We start from the raw sequence: 10,852 nt of genomic DNA on the forward strand, positions 1-10,852 counted from the left end.
AAAAAAAAAAAAAAAAAAAAAAAAAAAAAAAAGAAAAAACAGAAAAAGGAAAAAAAATGAGACGGTTGCACATTTACCTTACGATTTTTCATCTGTTTGTATCATCGTTATCTTTATATATGTATATGTATGTACATGTATGTATATCGTACAAGTCATTTTTTTAATTAATCTAGATATAATATCACATACATCGTATTAGATGTCACGCACTATTAGAAAACAGTTTTCAAAATTGAGAAGCTTTAAAAAAAAAAAGAAGTTTATATATGATACTGCCATTTGTCGGGAATATTACGCGATAGCTCCGTTTTTGTTTCCTATCGTAACAGTGTGTGAAAGTAGCGAATCTATTTTCTAGATTTTCCTTCAGATATTTATATCCATCATTAATTATTAGACATTGATGTTACTCGTTACTTGGATTCTATGTACTTTTAAATACCATAATTGAACGCGCTTGTTACGAGGCGTTTCGCGTCGTGTAATTGGCGCGAGGTGGCGATACACATGATATATAAATTAGATTTGCAAATTTGCAGGACATTTTTTAAGTTCCTACGGTCGAAAGTATTATATCGATTTAGGATTTAGTTCGCATTACAAATATTTCCGTTCTTTCTGTTTCTTTTCTTTTTTTTAAATTCAATACCTTTAATAGGTAAACGTGATATCGTTACGATGATAATTTAAGCCCTAATTAGTTCTAACGTTTTGTAATTTCATTTTCACGACCTAAATATCGGTATATAATTTTGTTTACTTCATTGTTTCTTTCTGTGTCATTTGGAGGCAAAGAGTTTTATATAATATATATATTTTTGTTTAAATATTACTTATATTGTTAAGAAATATCATATAGTTTATTTTTCGAGAACTTACAAGTTTTTACAAAATAAAACGTAAACTTGCCATATTTGGTAGATGTTATATATATATATATTTATATATTTATATATATATATATAATATATATATATATAAAAATATATTATCCCTCGACATTATTCTGATATGCATTTATAACCACAGTATTATTCTTTCATCTGTATTATGAAACGCACGTGTCAATAGATTCTCTTTGAAATAGATGAGATTTAAACAAAAAAAAAAAAAAAAAAAACAAAAAAAAGTAATTTCTGACGAACTATATCATTGCTGGTCGATTCGTATATCTTTATAAAAAATTCAAAAAAAAAAAACTTACGAATTATCATACAGTTCATATATATATGCATCAAACATACGTTAATGTTCATTACGATTTTATACGATATCGTTGATAATCTTACAACTCAATTTCAATATTATACATATATATATATATATTGCGAGTGCGAAAGTTTGAAACAGATTATACATTTGAAGAACGAAAATTAGATAGAAATATCGCTAACTGGACTTTCAATAAAATATTTGAAATTTGTACAAGTTTCTTTTTTTTTTTTTTAAATTATTGGATGCAATAATTAATCACAGTGCTTCACACTGAGTTTTATAGTATCAGCTGACATACACACTTACAAAACATGTAAATTATTAAAAGAAACGGTATATTCTTTTTGATTTTCATTTTCCAATTTAATTTAATTTAATTTAATTTCCAGTTAAAGATATCTCAATTTAATTTAGATCTAACTGATCAAGCAGATCTCGACATGGAATTTTTTTTTAATTTCACAAACGCGAAATGACCCAAGAAACAATTTTCTATTGGAACAAACTCAATAAATTCAATAAACAAATAGAAAAATTTACCTAAAAGGATAATTACATACATTCACCTAAAGAAGACAGTCACATACATTTAATATATGTAAAAATTCTAAAAGATAACCAGTTATCGATATCTCTGTGTAGTTTTCGTTCTTAGCATCTGTAATTTGTTTTAAAGCTTCGTACTGGTTAGTTCGCTCCTTGTGCTATTGATAGTTGTTCCATTTGACATATCTAATACCTCTGCACCACTTTCTTTGACTGCTTTGGTCGTGCTGAATTCTTTCAAAATAGCGACGAGCTCGGCATCTGTATAAACCACGTGAATCGTTTCCTCAGAGAGCGATTGCACGCTCCGTAAGATTTCCTTCGAGGGTCGTAGCATTATCAAGCAATGATTCTTTTCCTTGAACTCTCTCATCACCGTATTTAATCCCTGTGAATGTTACGAGACTCGGTCAATTTCAACCAGACTAACGAATTGTGTTCAAATCTGTCCTAGATCTTACGTCTTTGAGCGATTGTTGAGCAATCGAGTTCTGTCTTTTTTTCTTTTTTCTTTTTCCTCTCTTTACCGTTGTAAAGTAAAATATTAAAAAAATAATAATAATAATAATAATAATCTACTACGCTATTTTCTCTGTAAACACGATTTAAAATAAAGAAAAGAAAGAAGAAGAAATATCTTTGTAACAAGGAGAAAGAGGAGGAAGGCTCGAAGAAGTAAAATCCAGGCCAAATTCGAAGTATGATTATTACACGTACACGCGCCGCAGTGAAATCAATTTTATCGATGTGCTTGCAGTCTAGAACGACAATTTTCGTGTTCTTGAAGGTTTTCAGTAATTTATGATGCTCGTTAGCTAAGTTCTCCAACAGGTATATCCTCAAGTAATCCACCGCTGGAAATAGCAGTCCGGCGCTGGGACGCACGAGGATGTAGTTCAACGTAGGAGCCTGCGGTGAAAAAAAAAAAAAAAAAGATTTGCGGCATATTTTTAAAAGAACAATAGTAAATCTCTTTATCAAAGTGTTTGTCGATCACTGTTATGTACTTACATTTCTGTATTCGATATATATTGTCGGCCTGGCGTTGAAATAAATTAATATTGCCAGATCAATTGCCACGCCTATTAAAATACCTAATTCGACACCGGCGAACAGGCATGCGAAGAATGTCGTACAAGTCGGAATTAGATCTCGTTCTGAAAGTTAGAACATTTGAAAAATGATTTACGACGACAATTAACATTCTTCGAATGAACTTTTTTTTTCATAGCATAGTGTAAGCTTTCATCTCCTTCATTGCAGGCGTAATGGTTGAATTCTTAATATTCTTTTAGAAGTTTTAGCTTACTTGAAAATAGTGTTAATCGATTTGGGATTTATCGGATTTAATGCAGTTCGATTGTTGTAGATAATTGTAAAGTTTTAGATTTTTCTAACTTAGATTGTTCAATCCAGTTCTTGGAAAATTTATATTGATTTTACTTTTACCTCATTAGGTCAAAGTTACAAGTTTTATAAAGATCAAGTTTTATATAATCTGTCATAATTTATTTTTTTTTTCGTGATAAAAATAAAATAATCGACAGAAAATTAATAAGATGAAATAACTGACAGAGGATTTGTAGTAATATATAAATATAATTCAATCAACACTTTCAATCACTTAAATTCCGAATGATTTCATATGCCTGCGAAATCAACCATTTCATTTGCAATAATTTAGCAATAATTTACAATTTTTATTAATTTTATTTATTATATAATTTATATGAATTTCTGGCTGGTTTTTATACTCACTGCTACATTTCCAAATCGGCCGTAAAATATTCACCTCGACCATGAATACCACCGCGCAAACTATTACGGAACTCAAGGTCGCTCTTGGAATGTAATAAAAGTACGGCGTGAGTAAGCTTAGAGCAAGGATAACTAGGATACCTGCAATTAAAAAAAAAAAAAAAGATTCCCGGTTTTTTTCCTTTTCATCTTATCGTTTCTCTTTATAATCGTGAAAATTTCGTAGTTACCTGTATAGATGCCACCCAAGGGCGTTCTCACGCCTGAAGTATTGTTCACTGCGCTTCTGGAAAATGAACCGGTGACTGGCATTGAATGGAAAAACGATCCAACAACGTTGCACAGGCCCAACGTTAACATCTCCTGAGTAGCATCGAGCGACTCTCCTCGTGCTTTCGTTAAAAATCTAATTAGCGTTCCGAAGGATAATAATCACAGTGAAGGACACAACTGAGCCAATAAATTTCTGCGCAAATCGTTCACATTGTCGTTAATATCAACATACATAGAAAACAGACATTACAAAAACATTTTGTACAATTAACGTTAATCTAAACGGATGATTTTCCATAGTTGCAAATGTTTTTTTGGCTGTCTGTAACGAAGAATGTTAGACGATTCAGTAGTATTTTGTATTGTAAAAAAGTTTCATTGATATTAGCTCGTTGTATCAAATGAATATTATAAATAATAGATTAGTATGCGCATAAAGATATTTTACGGAATGATTGATTAGATACAGTTGAGAGTATACTGTCTTTTGACGAAACTGTTAGAATGATGTTAAACGTCGTTTTATACAATCAAATTGCATATAATTTTTTGAAAACATCACACGTTGAAATCAGACAATTTTCTCACATCATTTGATAGATTTTTTTTTTTTTAGTTTGTTTCAGTATTCCAAATTAAAACGAAAAATATAAAACAAATTGCAAATGTTCATTGGTATTGATTCTTGAGTTTGAAGAGATTCTTGAGTAAGAAGAGAACTGAAGAAATTCACGAATGAAATTCATTCTGATTATTGTGCAATTCTTGTACGTGCAAAATACGTCAAAATAGCAAAGCTATCTTAGAAGTTACAAGATCATGCAATAAATACTAGCAAGTTATTAAAGCTGAAGAATGTATAAATATGCAAATGTGAAAATATAGATACATATGTATAAATTAAATTGTGAGAAAAGTAACTGAATCAATGGCAATTAAGAAAACATTTGCGACGTTAAAAAATTGTTTGTATTAGTTATTTTAATTTTCCAAAATGTTTCTGTACTAATTCTTTATATAATAGATTCAATTACTTAAAATATTTCTACATTAATTCATACATTTATACATTTATACATTAATTTACCTTACATATGTCAGTTTTAATTGGCTAATGTTTCTGTTGTTTTTGTTTCTATTTATACAATCTTTTTATTTTATTATTTTACTTGAATGTTTGTAAACTTGTGTGAAATACTATTTTTTTAAAATTTCTATTTTTATGTGTATGTATATAATATGTATAAAATCCGTAAGATTTGCGCAACGCAACAAACATAATTCAATCGACGGATGTGGATCTCAATTTATACAACACCTATCATTGCTTCAGTTATGCTCCTCAACTGCGTTCACCAAAAGATTAAAATCATTTGACAACTTACAAAATGCCTTCGCAATGGCGACATTGCCAATAATCGAGATCAACGGAACAATGATGATACCGGTGCCTAAATTTTTGCACATATCGACGAACGTTTCCGTCTGGTTTCCAACATTCCTGGAGAAAGATGGTGGATCGACGGAGGGTAGCCCAGAATCGATATGACCTGTGAGGATGAAAGGTGCCCCACCGCGATTTTCGAAGATGTACGACGCTACAGCACACAGAATTACCACGAGGGCGTTCCTACCAGTTCCAAGGAACCAGATCAATTTTTTCAAAGTCCGGCTCGAGACGTTGGCATCTTTGAGTTTCTGGAACGAGAAGGAAATAAAGATAAGAAAAACAAAGAAACGAAGCTGCGCGGGTACGTACAAGTACGTATGTTTCCTTTTCTTTTTTCTTTTTTTTTTTTTTTTCGTCGCTCGTCGCTCGTCGATCTCGTTCTCTTCCTTCTTTTGCGTATTCACTGCGCGTGAGAACTCGTTTTGCTCGGTATTATATAAATTACCTTCAGGGTCAATAGAATTAGAACGCAGCAGCAAGACAAGATCAGGTCAGGGATTCTAGTTCGGTGGACGTTGTTGATCAATTCCCGCCAAATTTCGATGAAACTCTCCCCGTGTATCTTCAAGCCTAGCAAACTCTTGATTTGACTGCAGGCGATAATTAGACTGGCCGCCGACGTGAATCCCGAGACGACTGGTATGGAAACAAACTCGACGAGAAAACCCAATCGGAGGATTCCCAGCACTATCGTGATGCTTCCTGACAAAAAACACAGGAGGATTGCGTACTCGGGAATACCTCTGAAACACAATGAAAGGGAGAAGTTAAGTGTTTGAAGACACATGGAAAGCTACACCAATTCTTAGAGATTTTGATTTAAAAGAAAAAAGAAAGGAACTTTATTTGATATGTTTGACTTTTTGCTTGATTTTGTATTTTAATAGCGAGTATAGACAAGAGGGTACAGTGAGTAAACAATCTTCATTCTATTATTTTCTGCACGAGTGGTACAAAGTATAACTTTGCAGTGGCTTACATAAAAGAGGTATAACATTCTTTTGATATTAATTATAGAATTTTCAAGCTTCTTGATTTATTTTTTGCATTGACTTTTAATTGGCGCCATTGGATACTTAAAACTTATATTTTACATTACTTCAATTTTTATTTGATTTAATTTAAGAGAAATATAAAATATTACACAAAATTCGAATTACTATTTATGATCTTACAATATCATTTAAGGGTTAAATTTATTTCATTGTAATCAGTTACTACCAGGGATCGAATATGAAAACTGTTAAAATTCTCAATTAATTATGAAATAACTGTAATTTTATGACTATTGTCTTTATCAGAAAACTGTTATAAAATGCAACGCATTAACTAAAACTTCTATTCCATACATTTTTGTGCAAATAAGAAACTTTTATTTTCTTGGCAGTAGAAAAAAAAGTTCTAGTTCAACAGGAATATTTATTCTGAGAAAGATCTGATCAAATAGATATAAAATTAAAATCTTGAATCAAACCTTGGTGAAAACAAATCTGAAAAAATTCAAATGTAAATGTATCAGAATGGATTAATAAAAGTGATAATCGTTTCTAATTGTAAATTAGTTAACTAATCAGCAGTTTATGTTGCCAAGGTACAAATTGGTGTTTTAAAATTTATTCTCAGCAATCTCATTAATGAAAATAATTTGAAAAACATATTAATACTCCGAACTCTAAGTGAGTATAAGGTTTTTTATCCCTTTTATTTTTTCTCTTAATAAAATAAAAAAAAAAAAGAATTATATAAAACTCACAATGTAGTCCTATATTTTTTCTACATTTACTCTTTTATCATGCTTTTAATTCCTTGAACAATACTAATTATGTTTTATCCTTAAATATCTAATACAAATAACTATTAACTGAACTCTTGCAAGAGGATTAAATGTACAAAGCTAGCTCAAGACAGAAAAGACACGTAAAATTTAAAAGTCCAATGAACAAAGAGTTATTTATGAGTTGACAGTTTCTATTCGACCTCCTGTTACTATTAATAGAGATTAATAGAGATTATCGAAATCAGGGCAGATCGTGAACGAGCCCATCGTACAATCTAAGTCTCGCTAAGATGCAAATGGGTTAATGGTTACAAATATTGTTCACGATAATTGCGTTTCAAAAGATAACAGTATCTTTTCAGTCGCTGTTGAATTATATGATAGTTCCAATTGTACACCAATCGTACACGAGAGTTCAGCCATTGTGTCGATTTAAGATTGCTCATTCATAAATTAAGTTTAAAAGGGTTCGCGAAGAACGTGGACAGCTTACCTCGCGTACGTGTACGTTAGCAAAGAGATCAATGCAGTCGGGCCGATATTCACTTCTCGACAGGTACCAAAAATTATGTAGACGAAACTGCCAGCGAACGCACTGTAAAGGCCATACTGCGGTGTTAAACCTGCCAATCCAGCGTACGCGATTGCCTGAAATCATAGTTGGACCAAACTCACGTTTCGTCGAATCGATATCTAACTCTCATTCGTCCCTATTGTTAATTTGACACATTTCTCTTGTAACAGATTGAATGAAAAGTTCATGCATATATTCTTTTTTTTTTTTTTAATGGGTGGAATATTTCTGTAGTCTATGTAATTTTTACTTGTTTGCTTAACTCTCCAATCGAGGAAATTATTATAGTAAATTAAATTTTTGTCAGGCTACGAAAATCTAATTTTATATTTTTTTTTTTTGTGATAGAAATTAAATGAAATTAAAAATTCCAAAAGTAAGCAACACTTGCAAAAGTAAGTAGATATAAATTTTAATTGCTTCCAGTATCCAATGATGCCAGTTAAGAGTTAATTTTAATTATTACTCTATCTCTTTTCATCATTGTTAAAAATGATTACTGACATATACTGTAGAATTCACACTTGTCAAAAGTGATTCTGAAAAATTGACTTGATAGGTGTGTCGAGTGAAAATTGAAAACAAGGTACGAAATTGAAAATTCACACTGAGAGTAAAGCAACTTCGCACTTCAGAATTTTTCATAAATGCATAAAAATCTGCAGTTCAATCATAAATGTTGAAAGTACCTGTGGTATTAGGGTCAGACCCACTGTCAATCCCGCAACTAGATCACCCAATGCATCTTTCGTTTTGTACAGAGGTAACCATTTCAGAACAGGGATTCTGTTCTTCAACAATTTCTTAAAACTGAATCCAGTCATGTCATTAAGAATTTTCTTCACCTTGATCAACCTTCCTTCTTTGACCTTTCAGCCGAACTATTTCAAATTTGGAAGTCGAGAAATGTTCTTCAACAATCTTTTAAAGTCGAATCCTGTCATGTCATTAGAGATTTTTCTTCACTTTAACAAACTTCTCTCCCTCCTCGAGTTTCAGAACACGTTTGTAATAATGATTACAACGTGAGAATAAAAATTTCAGCACTATAGAAAAATATACTTTTCAACTTGACGAACTCTTCAAACAAGCTTCAACGAAACACTTCAAGTCTCAGTTGATTTATAACAATAATAATAATATTCCAGCACTAACAATTTTTCTCAGTTTACACTTCAAGTTTCAATGCATTAATAATAACAATAATTATAATAATACTCCAGCACTATTTCTCACAAAATTTCACCTTCAAACTTCAAGTTTCAATTCATTTATAACAGTGATTTCAAAATATATTAGCAACATATATGTATTATTATTTTAATGTTCCGCGTTAAAAAATTTCCTTCAATTTAATTAACTTCCCTTCGACTTCAAACAAACGTCATTTACAAGCAAACGTTCGTAACAATCATGCAACATAATTTATAAACCGGAAAGTACAGCGCGCTTGAGTGACTCGAGTTGAATGGTAGACCTTGGAAGAACTTCGATTTCGAGTTTCGATCGGCACTTCGGTCATACTCCATCGGCGTGTCTTCTTACTATGCGAGCTGCATCGTTTCATTAACCAAACGCGAGCCTCCTTTCAATTCAATGGCAATGAAATAGTGCCGGCAATTAACGATTCAGCGAGCGACAATTAGCAAGTATAGCATACGCTTGGGAGAACGCTTCGGGTGATTTACAGTCACCTGATCGATGCTTACGTGAAAACGTTTAAGCATGTGATTCCCCAGTTTTCGCGAGCGCGCGATGCCTGACGATCACTGTTTCACTGCACCGTTCACCATGAGCTTTCATTCCACGGTTTCACTTTCCTCTGTCACCGAGAGAGCATCGCGACCAATGGTTCCCCATGAAACTGTAATTTAAATCGATGAAATTGAATAATTTGAAACTAATGTTCTATAGCCTAGAATTATAATCTAGATTAATCTAAATGATATAAATATAAAATTCAAATATTTTAGATCTATAATTTAATATAAAATCGTAGCAATTAATGTAAACTAGATAAATGATCTAACACTGTAAATGAAACTGAATGATCTAGACAGTTGTTAAAATTAAACAATTTAAAATCAAAAAGGAAGCTCGATTTCGATCAAAGGAACAGAAGAAATCCACCGATCGATGTATCGTCTCGTACCTGTTCTACACACTGATTAAATCTGTTACAGCTGTTTCACACGTGGTTGGCTCTCCCACCATTCGTTTCGCTCGAACCTGCCGACACTGGGTTCGTCAAACGCAGTTTATCGCCAATTTACCAAACAAACGTTGGGCGTTTTTTCCATCGACTCGTATCCGGATCTCTTGGCATTCTTCTCAATTTCCTGTTGGTCTGTCTGCGCTCCATTGAACATCTGATTTTTTTGTTTTGTTTCTTGAACTAGCCCTTTTCGCACTCTGTCCCTTTATAATTCATTCCTAGATTGATACAAAATCGTTCTAACTAGTTCTGACTGTTTAATATAGTTATAGAGATATTTTAGTTATAGTTTGTATTTTAGTTGTAGTTGTATAGTTTGTCTGTTAGTATAGTTATAGTTTTAGAAGACACTATAGTGTAGAGAAAATTTTGTTAGTTTGACTATCAATATCAGTAGATTTTGATATTCTATATTAACAAGAATAATTTATACAAACTTTACTATTATATTTATGTAAGAATAATTTATACAGACTTACTATTACACTAATTGCACTCACGTGTCGTTTTTCTTTTAAATGAAATTTCTTGTATTTTGTTTATACGATTGTTTACACTCATAACATGATGTACCTGCATAAATATGGAAAAATAATGCAAAGTCGTAATAATGTTACACCATTCATCGATTTTTAGCAGTTAAATCTTACATTCATTTGCACTATCTAAGATTTATATAATATTTTGTTAATATTTATAATTCATAATTCATAACTTATTTATTCATTCATATAAAAATATATTCATATATAAAAATTTATAATTTGTTCATTTGTTTATGTATTAAGATTCATAATTAGTCAATTTGCCTGGACTATGTAAATTTGTAATTTATTGATTTATTTATATACTTCAATTTACAATTTATTCATTTAATTATATATAGAAATTTATAATTTATTTATCAAGATTCATCATTTATTTATTAAGATTCACAATTTACTTACTTATTTATTACATAATTTATTCATCACAGAATCGCAATGACGTGGTGTAACATTTTCAATTCGTCTTACACAACTAGTATAATACACCAAAAAA

General features: G+C 31.2%; 1 protein-coding gene across 2 annotated transcripts; it reads right to left on the reverse strand.

Moving 5' to 3' along the window:
• Positions 1 to 1,451: 1,451 nt before the first annotated feature.
• Positions 1,452 to 10,005, reverse strand: LOC122535126 (sodium-independent sulfate anion transporter-like). Of its 2 annotated transcripts, XM_043666361.1 has the most exons (10): positions 9,749 to 9,986; positions 8,286 to 9,460; positions 7,516 to 7,670; positions 5,691 to 5,988; positions 5,181 to 5,493; positions 3,753 to 3,914; positions 3,523 to 3,663; positions 2,776 to 2,921; positions 2,482 to 2,673; positions 1,452 to 2,152 (listed from the first exon to the last, which is right to left on the reverse strand). In XM_043666361.1, the coding sequence occupies exons 2-10, from the start codon at positions 8,418 to 8,420 to the stop codon at positions 1,889 to 1,891; spliced, it is 1,806 nt and encodes a 601-aa protein (XP_043522296.1). In that variant the 5' UTR covers positions 8,421 to 9,460; positions 9,749 to 9,986; the 3' UTR covers positions 1,452 to 1,888. The 2 variants fall into 2 exon arrangements, with proteins under 2 accessions (XP_043522296.1, XP_043522295.1); XM_043666360.1 differs by having other exon boundaries at positions 2,022 to 2,673; positions 9,749 to 10,005.
• Between the last annotated feature and the right edge of the window lie 847 nt (positions 10,006 to 10,852).

This window comes from Frieseomelitta varia, unplaced genomic scaffold (assembly GCF_011392965.1).
Source record: "Frieseomelitta varia isolate USP_RPSP 00005682 unplaced genomic scaffold, Fvar_1.2 scaffold_675, whole genome shotgun sequence".
Lineage (NCBI taxonomy): Eukaryota > Metazoa > Arthropoda > Insecta > Hymenoptera > Apidae > Frieseomelitta > Frieseomelitta varia.

Bases quoted from the DNA above. Each gene is read 5' to 3' on its own strand.
- LOC122535126 (XM_043666360.1), bottom strand. From the start codon at position 8,420: ATGACTGGATTCAGTTTTAAGAAATTGTTGAAGAACAGAATCCCTGTT. The intron at 3,915-5,180 runs GTAAGTTGTCAA...TTTTAACGAAAG, and splicing joins CGCCATTGCGAAGGCATTTT to CACGAGGAGAGTCGCTCGAT. The intron at 3,664-3,752 runs GTAACTACGAAA...TTTTAATTGCAG, and splicing joins CTTGGGTGGCATCTATACAG to GTATCCTAGTTATCCTTGCT.